The following is a 17,420-nucleotide window of genomic DNA, read 5'->3' on the forward strand; positions in this document are numbered from 1 at the left end:
ACCACACACCCAAACTGCAAAATACCTCATATATCCTGCAAAATGAAGCACTGCAACCGAAACTACACATGACATTATCAAAATCAAACTTTTGCATGAAATGGCACACACTTCATTCATATTACCAGATTTTTGCCTAACCAACTACACACTCTTGGGCATAATGAAATGCACCCCCATCTTTAGTATGCTTTGCCATAATACTAAAATATGTATCAGATTGTTCACATGCACAGAAATATGCAGATACACACACATTCTGTTGCAACATTTTTTTTTTTTTTTTCACTACAGTAAACAAGTCAGTGCAACATATGCACAGCAGATATATTTACATGGGACTGAGCAAAAATATTCTTACAAAAAACAGTAAACTGAAAAATAAAATTTCAGAAAAAATATATTACAGTAAAAAAAAAAAAAGGTTTGCAGCTGTGGTCTTTTTATAGTGCTTACATCCTGATTGAAGTGTTCACAATTAACCATTGAGGTGTTTGGCCAGGTGGCACATGTAATTGGCCAATTAGCTCATGCAGTGTCATTTTGAATAGCAGTGTTTTGAAATGGCAAGTATGTGACTTTATGTCAGATTGTTGTGTCTTATGCAGAGAACTGTTTTCAGTGCATTTAAAAAGTGTCATTTTGAATTGCAAAATGTGTGTAAAGCAGAAAATGTGTTTAGACTTTTGAAGACTTGAGAAGAAGTTTTGCTCTCTGTGTGTCAGTTTAAATAATTGTGCTGTGCATGTCATTTTAGTGTGTTAGCAATTGGAAAAAACTGTAATGTTGACACGCTTCAGTCACTAGATGTGTGAAACGGCTTCCTGTGTGATGAAAAATAAAAAACAGTTCTGCACCCGTAAGACAGAGAAAAGGAGGGGTTGTGAAATTGAATGGAAAGGTATAAAATAAGGTGAGACTGAACCAAACCTCATGAACCAAACCAAACCTCATTTTTTCCCAATGGAAAGCAAATTTCCACTGTCTGAATCATTCCCTATCACCTATTGTGCACTACATACCATTCACCATACAGAAAACACTGTGAACAAGTGACCGATCTCAGCTGCAGCTTCAACATCTATTTATAGTGTAGTGGGGCATTTGATTGGACAAAACGTTTGATGAGAAGCTGAAGTGCAGCGTGATATCATCAAAATCGTTGATTCATATTGGCGGAAGTGAGAGACTGTAAGTTTTGAATGCTCATATCTTGTAAACGTGAATTTGGTCCTTGTTTTGGAACACACTAGCTGATAGATAACCTTAAGGCTAACATATTCAGACTAAAAAGCCAAAAAACTTTAATTTTGATTTCAAGGGCACTTTAAAAGAAAAAAAACATCAAACAAGGACAAGAGCAAAAAATCAGTAAAACAACCAAAATGCTTTATGTTTTGTTTTTATGTTAAATCATATATCTCATATCTGCCATAAACCACTTTATTAACTCTGTAAAGTGGCTAGCTTTATGAGCTAAGACCAAACAACATGCCTAAAAGCGTTTGTAAATATGAGCACATGGCAACACTGCAAGACACTCTAAAGCAGCCTCCTGAACATAAACAAAACACAGCACATCTATCAGCGGTAGTTTAGTTAAAATCGGCGGACACTCCCCAAAGTTAATAATAATATTTATATATTTATAAAAATATTTATATAAAATAAATGATTAAGTTTAAGCTGTATCATGAACCTTTTTTATTTTTAAAGGGGTCATCAGATGCTCATTTTCCACCAGTCCATATGATTCTTTAGGGTCTTAATGAAAAGTCTATAATATGCTTTAGTTAAAAATTCTCAACAGTAGTGTAAAAAAAACAGCTTTTTACCTTGTCAATATCAGCTCTGCAAAAACTCAACTCATTTTCAGACATGGTCCCTTTAAATGCAAATGAGCTCTGCTCGCCCCGCCCCTCTCTGGGATTATGAGACGTAATGTTTACTTTAGCCGCATTTAGTAGCGTTTAGCAGCATTTAGCAGCAAAACTTGCCAACAAGCACATTTTTAAGAAAGGCCATTCACAAAGATGTTCATTATTACATCCAACAACAGAACACCTCAATCGCTCAATCAGAGACATTCTAGTCTGCACCTGAGTCACTCAATGGCATTTGAAGTCAGCTCGGTGAGGGCAGGTTTATGGTTAAGCGCTCATGTCAATCTACTATCTGGGAGCGGCCTTTGACGGTGTGCCGTCACAGCGGCAAGAAGCTGAGAATGACCTGATTTTAAAAAGGGGATATTACTTTTAAAGATTAAAAAAATACTACTGGATTGATTTTTATCATTGTAGGGTGGTTGTGTACACAAACTACCAACACACATTAATGTTCAAACAACATGTAAAAGTTAGTTTTGCATCCGATGACCCCTTTATGGAAGACCATATGGCCCAGTTTCACAGATAGGGCTTAAACTAAGCCAGGATTAGGCCATAGTTCAATTAAGACATTTAAGTTATTTTTATAAACGTGCTAAGACAAAAAAAGATTACTGGTGGTGTGCATCTTGACACAAAACAAAGGTACTAATATATTTTTAAATTAGTAAAATTAGTCAGTGCAAGTTTCTTTCAGATGAAACCGCTCAGACTTACATTTTAGTCCAAGCCTTGTCTGTGGAACCAGGGGTATATGTAACAAATTTGAACTAAAGCTTCATGCAACCTAATGCATTTGTTTCATCATGAGGCCACATGCAACCAGCTTTTTTTGTGATGAAGAGCTGAGGACAAGATGTGAGAGAAGTAGGAGGGGTTGTGAAACTTAAGCGATACAAAGTGACAGGCATACAGTGCCAAATGTAAATCTATCACGTGAAAAAAAACGTTCATGATAACTTTATCGAGCCTTTCATGAAGTCAGAATCTTGAGCACCCAAATGTTTACAACACTACATTTTTAAGTAAGTACAAATAATGAATGTCTCTATGAGAGAAGTATTTTGGCCCTATTTACACTTTATTCAACTTGACGTACTGAATTTCCTATTTCTTATCCTATCCAAGACCAAGAATGAGTCTTGGTCTTGATCGGATAGCTATGCATTAAAGGTTGTATCAGCGATTTCTAGCCTGAAACATAAAGTGTCAAATTCAGCTGACCTTTCTTCACGATCCGCTCGCTGCCTGCCCCATAAATTGTCTGTGAAAAAACCGCGTCTCTCTGGTCAGCCTAGGGTCCGAGATATGCCAAAAAAACAATCGGCACTACCAACCTTTCCACAGATAAACAAACAGTGTTCCAACCAATCAGCGTCAGGGGTTTGGTGTTGTGGACTTTCGCTCCGCCTCCCTCACATCCCTGCACCAGTAGGAAAGTCCACAACACCAAACCCCTGACGCTGATTGGTTGGAACACTGTTTGTTTATCTGTGGAAAGGTTGGTAGTGCCGATTGTTTTTTTTGGCATATCTCGGACCCTAGGCTGACCAGAGAGACGCGGTTTTTTCACAGACAATTTATGGGGCAGGCAGCGAGCGGATCGTGAAGAAAGGTCAGCTGAAATTGACACTTTATGCTTTAGGCTAGAAATCGCTGATACAACCTTTAAGCTGTAATCATTGTTTACATGTTCTGTATGTCTCCTTAATGGAAAACATGATGTTTAGTAACCACATAACTTGCATTATTTGTATATTACTGCCATCTGTCATCTGATAACAGAATACTTAACACTGTAACACTGAAACATGCACTTTCTGTGGAAATGCTTTGAAATAATATCTTTTGTGAAAAGTGCTACACAAATAATCATGAATTTAATTCACTAATAAAGTGATCGAGATTGACAACTGTTGCCGGCAGTGTCAAGTGGAGGTTGACACCTAGAGGTTCAGAACTTTTTAACCACAAGATCTATTGGTTTCACTGTCTGGCTTCACTGTAAAGTAGAGTTTTCAGATGCCTGTCTGTTTTACCGACTAATGTACTGTTTTCAACATCAATTTTAGCTTGTTTGCCCATCACAACATGAGCTGTGTGCTTTAACGGTTCACACAAAAATGTATTATTATTTCTTAATTATATTATATATAATACAGTTGAAATGCTTCAGTCACTACATGTGTGAAAAGGTTTCCTGTGTGATGAAGAATAAAAAACTGTACCCGAAAGTCTGAAAGAAGAGGAGGAGCTGTAAAATCGAATGGAAAGGTATAAAATAAGGTGAGAGATGCAAGACTTATTGTGAGGAGAGATAGATGACCGAAGCTGATGAACTACAATGGTAAGTCCTCTTCTTAAATAAAAACAGTCCTTGTATGCAATTTATATATATACAAATATAAACATTTGAGCATATTGGTAAAAAGAAAGTTGCATATTCCTCTTCTTTCTCAGTTTAAATCAGGATCAATGAGTGTTCTGTTGATGATGCTCCTTATTGGGAGTGGAAACTTCTTATCAATGGAGAAAGGTAACATTTAATTCATGCTAAAATAGTTCTATGTATTTACCTATTACTTCAGGCCCATTCCTTAATGAGCCCCTGATAATTATAACTATATGACAATGGTATGACAGTATTAGATTAACAGAGTAATATACAAGTTTAATTTTCAAACAGCCAAGAAATACTATCCACATATCATATTTATAAAATTGATTCTGTCATTTAGGATTTGTTGCTGGCCGTACAAATGTCACTGAGGGGTGTACTATGCCTAAGTCATGTAAAGTGCACGGCTTCACTAACTGGTACAAAGCGGGCAGTTACTGTGTCAAATACTTTAACAAGCCTCTTAACTTCACTGACGCTGAGGTAGGTATTTTTTTCAATGTACTGTAATGTAACAAAAAGCTAAAATAAATCAATGTAATGTGTAGTCATTAATTTGCTCTTCCTTTTCATATCCAGTTTATGTGTAGGACCACAGCCCCTGGTGCACACCTAGTGTCGGTGCATAGTAAAAAGCATAATGATTACTTGCTCTGCATGGTGAAAAAATTCAACCCAAACAACCTGCGCTTCTGGCTTGGAGCCTTTGAATTTTTTAAGGTACGAATAGGGAGAGAAAATAGAAATTGAGTTGTTGTTGTTTCCTGTTTTTCATTGACATTTTTTTTTTCTTTTTTAAATCTAATTCTCTCAGTCTGGTAAATTCTTTTGGCTTGATGGATCTTTCTGGGATTTTCAAGTTTGGACACGTGGCGAGCCCAACCACATGTACACTAGCACAGAGGAATGCGTGGAGATGAACTGGAAAGGTAAGAATAGAGATCTCACCAATGGGTTATAAAATAATCACATTCCATTTTAACTAAATGTTCTGCTTCAGTGATGTTATGAGGAATATTTAGTAAGATACACAGCAGAAGGTATAATAATCTTTTACTGTCCCTCACATTTTCAGAGATTGGCAGATGGAATGACGATTCTTGTCATGTCAAGAAAAACTACATATGTGCCTTCAAGTGGAATACCATCTTGAAACCAGGCTCTGGAAAGATGGAGTAGTTATATCATCCCATAACACTTCCTGAATAAAATGATTTTCTCAGCATCAACAAAAAACGTACAATAAAAATGAATAAAATAAAAACAATTCTTTAAAGAACGTTTGTAATAAAAATTGTTGGTTGATTTTATTTTTCTGTTGTTTGTCTGATTATGACTGATTGAATGTGACTAAATATTAAGGAGACCAGATTTCCTAGTACAGTATAGTCAAAATATGATCTAAATCTCACTTGTGATTATCTACAAATTAAGAAAACACAGACAATTTATTTATTCAATTTATCCATTTTTTCCACATATACATGGTTCCATATACTAATATACTAATATAATAAATTATGTTTGTGGGTCAAACTGACCCTAGTTTTACAGTTTTTCTCAATTGCTTAAACACATTTCTTGAAATTATGCCTCTTATTTGCAAAACTCTAAACACAAATCCACAACTCCTAACTCAATTCCCCAAACTTCCTATATTGAAGTCAAAATGAAGTTCTCCACTCAAAACAACTCAATCTTGCTGAAAAACCAAACTTTGCTCTCAGACATGACACACAAATCCTCAAAAACACACACACTATAACACAGTTTTACACACTGATGAGATAAATTCAAAACAATACTACGAAAACAATACAAATAAAAAACTTTTCACATGATGAACACAACAAATCTATGCCTTTGCAAGTGTTTTATTCCTTATTTTAATGTACTGTAGAGTACAGTACAAAACAGCAAACAACAACAAAAATAATTATTCTGCCCAGCATCCTGTCTTTGGTCTGGGACAGGCCAAAGAACCTCTTTAGCATCACAGGCTAAATTAGCCCTGGCCAGGCAACAGGGGTAAAATCCTCTTGCATGCCTGATCCAATCCTGGCAACTAAAATATGTGAGACTGCTTGTCTTCTTGCCCTTGCCCTTCCTCTGTCTCTTCCACGTTGTCGTTGTCATCGTCCTCCTTCTTCTCCTCCTCTTCCTCTTTCACCTTCTACTCTTCCTCTTCAAAATTACACATTACTGTATGTGGGATACTGATTGAAAAAGACTGGATAAGATTCACAGTTACACTTGTACTACTGGTCTGACAAAAAAAATTTAAATATAAGACCAAGACCAAGATGGCGGCGCGTACACATCGTGAGGCTCAGTGTCTCTCCAGTTTCTGCAAATTTGCAGTATTTTACCTGCTCATCTCAGGTCTGTTCGTGCAGAACAGTAGTGCCTTTACATCGTACACCCAACAGGAGCTTTTGGATATTGGTTTGTACATTCCCGACAGTTTTATCTGCAATCTTCGACTCGTCCCTGAGATCGCAAGATCACCGGAGGCTGCGCACTCTACCCGACAGGGCCGAAGTGCTTGTAGGCGGCGACGAAACCGTAAACAAAGATGGGGGAAGCGTGGAGGACTGAGAGCTAAGCTAAAGCTAACACCACACCGGCTCTCTTTACCCAGCATTTTCCTCGCTAATGTACGGTCGCTGGTGAACAAAATGGACGAGATTCGACTCCGCATCAAACACAGCAAGAGACTTTTGAACTGCAATGTCATGATCTTCACTGAAACATGGCTAAACAGCGATATATCGGACAGTGTTATTGCTCTAGCTGATCACCACACATTCCGGGCAGATAGAACGGCGGATGACTCCGGTAAGAGGCGGAGGATTATGCATTTATGTTAACAAAGCTTGGTGCACGAACTCTGTTATTATTGGGAGACATTGCTCAGCTAACCTAGAGTTTCTCATGGTTAAGTGTAGACCGTTTTATCTGCCGCAGGAGTTCACCTCCACCATTGTAACTGCTGCTTACATTCCTCCCGACGCTGATGTCAAGCTTGCTATGAACGAACTTCATGCGGCCATCAGCAAACAACAAACTGCTCACCCGGAGGCTGCATTTATTGTTGCGGGGGATTTTAATCACTCAAACTTAAAGACAGTACTCCCAAAATTTCACCAAAACATTTTCTGTCACACCATAGGAAACAAAACTTTAGACCATGTATACACAAACATGGCTGATGCTTATACTGTGACCCCCCTCCCCCACTTGGGACAATCAGACCACCTTTCTTTGGTCCTCACCCCCAAATATTCACCCCTCATCAACCGTGTGAAGCCATCAGTGAAGACCATCAAAGTGTGGCCAGCGGGGGCAGACTTCACACTTCAGGACAGGTTTCTACACACAGACTGGAGTATGTTTGCTTCTCAGGCCACCTGTGGCTCTCACACGGACATTGACAGATACACTTCTTCTGTTCTGGATTATATCAACATTACCATAAACAGTGTTACAACCCAGAAACAGATCACCATATACCCAAATCAGAAGCCATGGATGAACAAGGAGGTGCGTCTCCTGCTGAAAGCACGCAACACTGCCTTCAGATCAGGTGATGCACAGGCCTACAGCACTTCCAGGGCAAATCTGAAGAGGGGCATCAAAAAGGCCAAGCACTGCTACAAACTTAAGCTTGAGGAGCACTTTTCTAACTCTGACCCTCGACGCATGTGGCAGGGCATTCAGGCCATCAGCGATTACAGACCCAGCCACTCCACCCCCACAGCCACTAATGTCTTCTTCCTGGATGAGCTTAATGACTTTTATGCTCGCTTTGAGAGAGACAATACAGACACTGCCACCAAGATCGTTCCCTCAACTGACCACTCACCCATCACACTAACCTCCTCTGATGTACACACTGCACTGAGTCGGATCAACGCGCGCAAGGCTGCTGGACCAGACGGTATTCCTGGACGCGTACTGAGGTCATGTGCAGAGCAGCTCGCTGGGGTATTCACAGACATTTTTAACATGTCCCTTGCCCAAGCAGCTGTACCAGCATGTTTTAAATCCACCTCCATTGTGCCAGTGCAGAAACACTCCAACCCAACATGCCTGAACGACTACCGCCCTGTAGCACTCACACCCATCATTATGAAGTGCTTCGAGCGGCTGGTCCTCTCACACCTCAAGAACTCTATTCAATCCACACTGGACCCACACCAGTTTGCCTACCGTGGCAATAGGAGCACAGATGATGCAGTCTCCATAGCGCTGCACTCTGTACTCACACACCTGGACAATACAAACACCTATGCACGAATGCTGTTTGTTGATTTCAGCTCAGCATTCAACACTGTCAGACCATCTAAGTTAATCACCAAACTTAGAGACCTGGACATTAACACCTCACTGTGTAACTGGATTATGGACTTTCTGACCAACAGACCTCAGCATGTTAGATCAGGACACATCTGCTCCACTACTGTCACACTCAACACTGGTGTGCCACAGGTCTGTGTGCTGAGCCCCTTCCTCTACTCCCTCTTCACCCACAACTGTAGGCCTGTTTATGGATCTAACTCCATCATCAAGTTCGCAGACGACACTACAGTGATCGGTCTCATCAGCAACAACGATGAGACTGCCTACAGGGAGGAGATTCAGCACCTGGCCACGTAGTGCACAGACAATAATCTGCTCCTTAACACCACCAAGACCAAGGAGCTCATTGTGGACTTCAGGAAGGGAAGAAGAGGTTCACACGAACCCATCCACATCAATGGGATGGCTGTTGAGCCTGTTTCTTCCTTCAAGTTCCTGGGGACCCACATTTCAGAGGATCTATCCTGGACTACCAACACCTCCAGCCTGGTCAAGAAGGCTCACCAGCGCCTGTTCTTCTTGAGTACACTCAAGAAGAACCAGCTGTCCTCAGCCATCCTGGTGAACTTCTATCGCTGCACAATAGAAAGCATTCTAACAAACTGTGTCACAGTCTGGTACGGAAGCTGCTCTGTTGCGGAGCGTAAGGCACTGCAGCGGGTGGTGAAAACTGCCCAACGCATCATAGGGAGTCCACTTCCAACCATTGAGGACACCCAGAAGAAGCACTGTTTGTGTCGAGCACGCAGTATTCTTAAGGATTCCTCTCACCCCGCCCACAAACTGTTTTCTCTCTTGCTTTCCGGCAGGTGCTTCAGATGCCACAGGACTAGAACCAGCAGACTGAGGAACAGCTTCTTTCCCAGAGCTGTCTCCTTATTGAACTCTGCCCCCCACTGACACCCGCCCCTCTCACCCACCCCACACTCTCCCCACTACCATTGCACTATTTAATATTCTTTGCACTACCCTGTACATACCCATTTGTAAATGCACATTTCCATTGCACATATACATACTGTAAATTTGTGATAAATCTATATCTATACATGTCTATTTGTAAATTCCTGCTTCAGTAAACAGCAACCTGTATATTATGTTCATATCTACCTGCAATTTACATTATAGTTAATAGCAACCTGTATATTATGTTCATCTAGTTGTACATTCTAATTGTAGTTAATGGTAACACTTTACAATAAGGTTCATTAGTTAACATTAGTTAACCACATTAGTTAACATGAACTAATAATGAACAGCACTTATACAGCATTTATTAATCTTTGTTAATGTTAATTTCAACATTTACTAATACATTATTCAAATTTTGTTAACATTAGTTAACGCAGTGTGAACTAACATGAACAAACAATGAACAACTGTATTTCCATTAACTAACGTTAATAAAGATTAGTAAATACAGTAACAAATGTATTGCTCTTGGTTAGTTCATGTTAGTTAATACATTAACTAATGTTTAACTAATGAACCTTATTGTAAAGTGTTACCTAGTTAATTATCATCTGTAAATTATGCTCACAGTACTTCATCTGTAAATATTATCCATAGCCTCTCCCTGTACATATCGCTAATAAGTACACTTATAAATTATACCTATATCCTGCACTTGCTGCTTATTGCACTCCTGGTTAGACCTAACTGCATTTCGTTGCCTTGGACTTGTACATGTGTAATGACAATAAAGTTGAATCTTATCTAATCTAAAATAAAATAAAAACGCATTACAACGTCATTGTGAAACAGAAAAGAAACAGAAATATGGGCACAAAGGTGAAAGTAAAAATTAGAAAGTCCACTGTCAGAATTTGTAACTCCTGCGTTGTCCTCTGTCTATATATGCTTTCCAATTGAAGGTTCATGAGATGTACATTTGAGCTATTTCAGAGAACTGCTTTATCATTGGTTGATCTATATTATCTTCATTAGTGAAAGTTCACTTGAATAATTCATGCCAAATTTACAAAAAGTCTAATAGAAATGTGTAGAATATATGATTGAAAGTTTATGACAACTAGTTCAAAAATTTTGCATTTAGGTAATGACTTATAGGATGAGCTAATGACATTGATGTTTTGAGGGGTAAGACTATTGCACAGTGAACTATATAATACATTTTAAGCAACATGACAATAGCAACTGATAATGTAGGAAACTGCAGACAAATGTATATAATCAGTTGTATGAATGTACCAAAGCAATCAAAACTTGATGCAAAATGCACCAAAGTGACTGAGAAAAACTGTAAGCTGACTTTTATCCTTTTATCTCCATCGAAGGTTCTGATTGGTGTGTGCTAAATTTTGACTCCTAGTGTTTCCACTTGGGTAATTGTGTGCTAATTGAGCTCAAACTTCGCAGACTTGAGTGAACAATATTGAATGCTTGTGCTTTCTAAATGACCACATGGTGTAAGCACTGAGAAATGTAGGGATTTGTGTGTAGAGTTTTGCAGTAACAGTTCACCAAATATAACTCATGTCTCAAAGCAGAGGAATAGTGTTTATAGTTTAGGGAAATGGGTGTGCTTTTTGAAAAATGGCGTTATAGTTTTGAAATTTTAGTTCAAAAGACTGGTTATAGTGTTTTAGCAATTGAGAAAAACTGTAATACCAGGGTTCTCAAACATTGGTTAACTTGACTTTCCAAGGACTTTCCAGGTCCAATACCCTCAAATTCAAGGACAAATTCAAGTGAGAGCAAGGTTGCATCGTGTTTCCTTGTAATATACATTGTTACAGTTTTCATGTGTCAAACAAATAAATTTTGCATTTATTTTTGGCCATATGACAGAGATCTGTTATTCTATTTTTTGTATTTCTGTTTTACATAAAACTGAAGAATATCCTATACTGTATTCTAAAATGATCTGATATTAACTTTTGCATGGAATTTATTGAAAAGAGCTTAGGCTCATTTAACCAGAGGTTTTAATCTATATGAATATGCTTTTAAGGTTTTCTTGCCTCATGGTAACAATAAACTTATGAACATATAAATCAATGTGATTGTATTCAAATATTTTCAAACTGTATTTAAAATTAGCTTTTTCCAAACAGAGTATACAGTAATTACAACTTTTAATATATTATTTTATGTTTGTTTTGGAAATGAATTTTTACATTACAAATACAAATTTCCTGATAATTGACTTACCGCCATGTCATCCAAGATGTTCATGTCTTTCTTTCTTCAGTCGAAAAGAAATTAAAGTTTTTGAAGAAAACATTTCAGGATTTTTCTCCATATAGTGGATTTCAATGGGAGCCAAACTGCAGTTTCAATGCAGTTTCAAAGGGCCATGGAATAAGTGTCTTATCTAGCAAAACGATCAATCATTTTCTAAAAAGAGTTCAAATTTCTATACTAATTTCTATATGACGTAATCACATTGGAAAAGTCATGCACGGTCAGTTCATCTGGTTCAAAGATAGGTTAGGGCGAAAGACTCATTCTCATTTTCTCCTCCAACCTCAGAATGACCAGACAATGTTGTTTTAACTTTTTTTTGTAAAGGACTTTCTTTGGTATTCGCTTTGTAGATGCACCGGGTCGGTCCTTCTGCCTACATCACACGTGCATGATTATGTAATGTGTGAGGTCAAGGACAAGCATTTGTTGGTAAGTATATAAATGTTTATTTTTTAAAGAAAATGAACAATTGTTTCGCTGGATAAGACCCTTATTCCTCAGATGGGAAATTGTTCACTCTTAAAAATAAAGATGCTTTAGAAGGTTCTTCAAAGCGATGCCATAGAACAACCATTTTTGGTTCCAAAAAGAACTATTCAGTCAAAGGTTCTCTTTCTTACCTTTTTATTATCTGAAGAACCTTCTTTTGCCACAATGAACCTTTTCTGAAACAGAAAGGTTCTTCAGATGTTAAAGGTTCTTTATGGAACCTTTTAGACAAAAACGTTTCTTCTATGGCATCGTGAGGCACCTTTATTTTTAACAGTGTAGAGCCATTTGAAGCTGCTATTTGGACCTTTAACCCATTGGTCCCAATTTAAGTCCACTGTATGGAAAAAAATTCTGGATTGTTTTCCTCAAAAACCTTAAAGGGGTCATCAGATGCCGATTTTCCACAAGTTAGTATGATGCTTTAGGGTCCAAATGAAAAGTTTGTAATATACTTTGATTAAAAATTCTCTATGGTAGTGTAAAAAAAACCACAAATTTAGTAAATTTAGTTAAAAAACTTAATGTCACTTTGATTTATCTTTATATGTACTGGCAGGGTAGAGTACTGAGAGAGATACGAACGCGAAGTGTTTACAGAGGTATAGAGACGAACGCGAAGTGTTTACTGAGGTATAGAGACGAACGCGATGTGTTTACTGAGGAACAGAGACGAACACGATGTGTTAACTGAGGTACAGAGACCAACACGATGTGTTAACTGAGGTATAGAGACGAACGTGATGTGTTTACTGAGGCATAGCTGATTGAACAAGAGCAAAAAAGTGATTGGATCGGTTAACATAACTTACCCGTCCTTATATTGAAATACATAAATGTAAGTGTTATAGTCTTTACTCATATGCAGTTGCGGGCTGTAAACACTTTTGCAGGTATTGTGTTAAGGTTACATCTTAATCATTAACAGACACCGATTTAAACCATCTAGAATTACAAAGCTGCTTTATACTGACCCTCGTTTATAAAGCAGTATGGTGAGAAATGATCCGTGTAAACATGAACCCATTTAGGTAGATCGGCGGTCACATTCCCTCAGTGCTGTCAGTTTACTTCTCACTCGGGGTGGGTCTATGCTAAAACACTGCTGTCTATCAACTATCGCAGGAGCGGCCTCTGTCGGTGTTACGCCACAACGACAGGCATCTGAGAACAGCTCGATATGAGAAGAGGCAAATAATTTTACTTAATTAAAAGAAAACTACTCTGTGGATCTTTGTCATTCTAGGGTGGTTGTGTACACACACTCCCAAAACACATTTCAGTTCAAACAGCTTGTAAAAGTGCATGTGGCACCGGATGACCCCTTTAATAACGAACTCAACAGATGGAATGGAAAACACATTTTAATACATGTTGGTGTTATACAATTCATTATAATTCATTAGTGGAATCTAAGAACAGCAAAGGACATACACAGAGACACACACACACACTGTCAGATTCCATAATATTTAACATAATAATAATTACTGTGGGAAAAGACTGACTTACTGTGTTTTACAGTTAATCAACAGCGGTGAATGAACAGGTGTATTATTAAGTTAAATAATAAAACAAGTGTGTATATTGACAGAGTAAATCGTCATATTTAGGCATATGACTTTTTAAAAATTGAGAATTGTTAAGATAAGAATTGTTATGTGAAACAGGTTAGTTCGTTCTAGAAAAAGGGTTAATGTGGATAATCTGATGTAATTTCCCCTATTTTTTGCATTAATGTTCTTTTAATTTTCCAGACGTTACAGTCAAGGTGTCTTTTTATCTGCAGAGGAAGAATAAAACAAGGCACACCATTAATACAATGATCACATAGTGTATTCTGACTGAACAATGAAACAGTTTTATGCAATATGACTACATCAGACTTAATTGACCTGACAACTGCAGATGATAAAGCTGTAATGGAGTAACTGGTCAGGGTTGATATGGATGTAATGGTAAAAGCAGAGGTGGAGACATGGAAAAGGGGATGCTGTGGCGTGGTTGAGATGCCCTGGCAGGAGATTCATTCAGGATTACTGGGGGAATCTTGTAGAATGTGGCGTTCGACATTACTGTTTTCACTGGAAGAGACAAAGAGTGAAAAAGATGTCAGTGCATATGTTCATTGCTCTCATTCAGTGAATTCACTCCAACCCTCCTCCTTTTTCTCACCTTTTTTGTGCTTTTTGGGTGGTCGGTGGGATCTCTTTTTGCTAAGACGAATTCGACTCTTGAGGGCAGAGTTGTCAAGCAAAGCAAATGACTGAGAGAGAAATTTTTTGGTAATTTTTTACATTTATTCATTAAGTTATAGTTAAAATATAGCTAAATGATTAACATTCTTTCACATATTAACATAATCTAGTTCTATTCCCCACCTTGACTGCTGAAAAGTCCAGCGGAGCATCTGATGCCTTTCTTTTCTTTGCTGGTAAATCATTTTTAGGAATAATATACAGGTCCACACTGTCATAGATGTCATCTGATTTGTTTGACTCACACTCTATCCCAGGCCTTTTTATTGCATTATGTGTTAGCAGTGTCTTAGGTATAGCAAATATGTTTGCATCCTGTTCCACTGATTTTACATCCAAGTCACTGTTCGCTTTTGCTACATTGTGCTCTTGAGGATCACCAACGCTGTCTTGATTGTCCTTTATGTCCTCTGACTGGTCCTCTTCAAGTGTCGGTAGAGGAACTTTGATCTGAATATTCTTTTCTGTTTGGAGAACCTCATTTGTCATTGATTGATCACTAGTGTCTTTCTCACTTGTACTTTCTTTGCTGGGCAGGTAACTGAGCCATTCGCTTCCAGTGAATATTTCCTCCATTAAGTTGATTGGCTCAAGATTGAGTTTGAAGTCTCTTAAGGTAAATCTTCTGCTCAGAAAGACGAGAAATATTAGATTAATTTCAACTCGAAACACATAGGTTGGATGTTTTTATTTTAATAGCTTTAACCAGTGCAAACTGCAGACATTTTAATCCTTAAATGTAGCATTTGTAAATTCATACCTTTGTTTTCCCCTCAGAGTATGATACAGTGATTTTAATTAACAATGAACTTAGAGTGCAACACGAAATATCACTAGAGGCTACATATTAACTCTTTGACAGATCATCACCTTTCACTTTAACTGGTTTTCCTTGTTTAGGAGTCATTTTATGCGGACTAACATGCAGCATTAAAGCACCAACAGATCTCCACTACAACGTGCATGTGTGGGTTTGATTTGTTCCATCACTTCAGATAAAAGGAATGTCACAGAACTAGAAATAAGAGCTTTGAGTTATAAATAGGTTGACTGGGTAATGCTACAATCAAGGAAGTATATTTTGTAGTTTCGGTAACACTTTAGAATAGTAAACAAATACTTACTATCAATGAATATGTGAGTTTTCCCGTAATAAACTCCTAATTTGCTGCTTATTATTAGTTGGTAAGGTAGTTGTTAAGTTTAGGTATGGGGTAGAATTTAAAGGATCTAAAATATGGCCATGCAGAATAAGGCATAATATGTGCTTAATAAGTACTAGTAAACAACCAATATGCTAGTAAAATGCATGTTAATAAGCAGTTAGTTAACAGTGAGAATTGGATCTTCAAATAAAGTGTTACCCAAGCTTTAAATAGAAAACGGTTTTTAATAAAAGTGCATATTCTCAGCTTTTATTTACATTTGAACAAAAAGTGGCATGTCCAAAATTATTCATACCCTTTGCAAACTGTCACAGTCTATGGGAAAATCCAAAGTTCTATACCATTCCAAATAGTCCAAGCTGTTCTAAAGCATCCTAATTACCCTGATTTATTGGGAACAGCTGTTTTAATCAAATCAACGAGTAAAAAATAGAAGCACTCTGCTGTTGGTTTGTGGACAATCATGGCTAAGACAAAGGAGCTCACTGAGGACCTGCGGCTATGCATTGTGGCTGCTCACAAGTCAGGGAAGGGCTATAAGACTATATCTAAATGTTTCGAAGTTCCAGTGGCTACAGTGCAAAGTATTATTAAAAAATACAAGATGTTCCGCCAAAAGTGACAACTGTGCTGGCCAGGAGGATAGTGAGAGAGGTAAAAAAGAATCCAAGGATCACCACCAAGGCCATCCTGAAGAATCTGGGCTCTGCTGGTTGCATCATCTCAAGGCAGACAGTCCAACGGACGCAGACCAAGGAGGACACCACTTCTCCAGATAAGAAAGCCTGCTTGGCCTTTGCAAATGCTCATCTGGACAAAGAAGAAGACTGCTTAAGGAGAAGCCTTCAACCCTAAAAACACCATCCCCACTGTCAAACATGGTGGTGGAAACCTAATGTTTGGGGGTTGTTTTTCAGCCGGTGGACCAGGGAACCTAATCACAGTAAACGGCACCATGACAAAGGAGCAATACATCAAATTCTCAACAACAACATCAGGCAGTCTGCAGAGAAACTTGGCCTTGGGCACCAGTGGACATTTCAGCATGACCACGGCCCAAAAACACAGCAAAAGTGGTGAAGAAATGGTTAACAGACAAACACATTAATGTTTTGTAGTGTCCCAGCCAGAGTCCAGACTTAAATCCAATTAAGAATCTTTGGAGGGACCTTAAGATCAGGGCGATGGCAAGGAGCCCCTCCAACCTGAAAGAGTTGGAGCTCATCACTAAAGATGAAAGCTGGTCAGCAATTATAGGAAGCATTTGATAGCTGTAATAGCCAATGAAGGCTTTTCTATTGATTATTGAGAAGGGTATGAATAATTTTGGACATGCCACTTTTTGTGTCAAATGAAAAAATTAGTAATATTTTTTTCCACAATGAAGCTTCTTGTACATCGTCTTATTATCTTCTGGGAAACATCTGTGTCATTTCTAAATAAAAAAAAACTTGCTGGTTAAATAAAAGTAACTTTAAGTCAGAATTGGCCAGGAGTATGAATAATTTCAGGCTTGACTGTACATGTAGGTTACGTGGCTCTCAGAGCGACTCAGTTCACAGTAAATGCTGCTCTACACAAACTGTTATCATTTACATGTGTGGCAGGGTTGCCAGGTTTTCACAACAAAACCCTCTGTTACAGCCCAAAA

The 17,420-nt window shown here is 38.2% G+C and overlaps 1 protein-coding gene across 1 annotated transcript; it reads left to right on the forward strand.

Annotated features, from left to right (window-relative positions):
• The first annotated feature begins 4,234 nt into the window (after nucleotides 1-4,234).
• Nucleotides 4,235-5,513, forward strand: LOC141337497 (lectin-like). The gene is made up of 5 exons (XM_073843336.1): nucleotides 4,235-4,422; nucleotides 4,625-4,767; nucleotides 4,864-5,004; nucleotides 5,099-5,213; nucleotides 5,360-5,513. Exons 1-5 carry the CDS (start codon nucleotides 4,362-4,364, stop codon nucleotides 5,461-5,463), a joined length of 564 nt encoding a protein of 187 aa, XP_073699437.1. The 5' UTR covers nucleotides 4,235-4,361; the 3' UTR covers nucleotides 5,464-5,513.
• Nucleotides 5,514-17,420: the final 11,907 nt, after the last annotated feature.

The sequence above is a fragment of the Garra rufa genome, chromosome 6 (genome assembly GCF_049309525.1).
Source record: "Garra rufa chromosome 6, GarRuf1.0, whole genome shotgun sequence".
Lineage (NCBI taxonomy): Eukaryota > Metazoa > Chordata > Actinopteri > Cypriniformes > Cyprinidae > Garra > Garra rufa.

Coding starts and splice junctions, on each gene's coding strand:
- LOC141337497 (XM_073843336.1), top strand. CDS start 4,362: ATGAGTGTTCTGTTGATGATGCTCCTTATTGGGAGTGGAAACTTCTTA. Junction 4,423..4,624: donor CTTCTTATCAATGGAGAAAG/GTAACATTTAAT, acceptor TCTGTCATTTAG/GATTTGTTGCTGGCCGTACA. Junction 5,005..5,098: donor GAGCCTTTGAATTTTTTAAG/GTACGAATAGGG, acceptor TAATTCTCTCAG/TCTGGTAAATTCTTTTGGCT.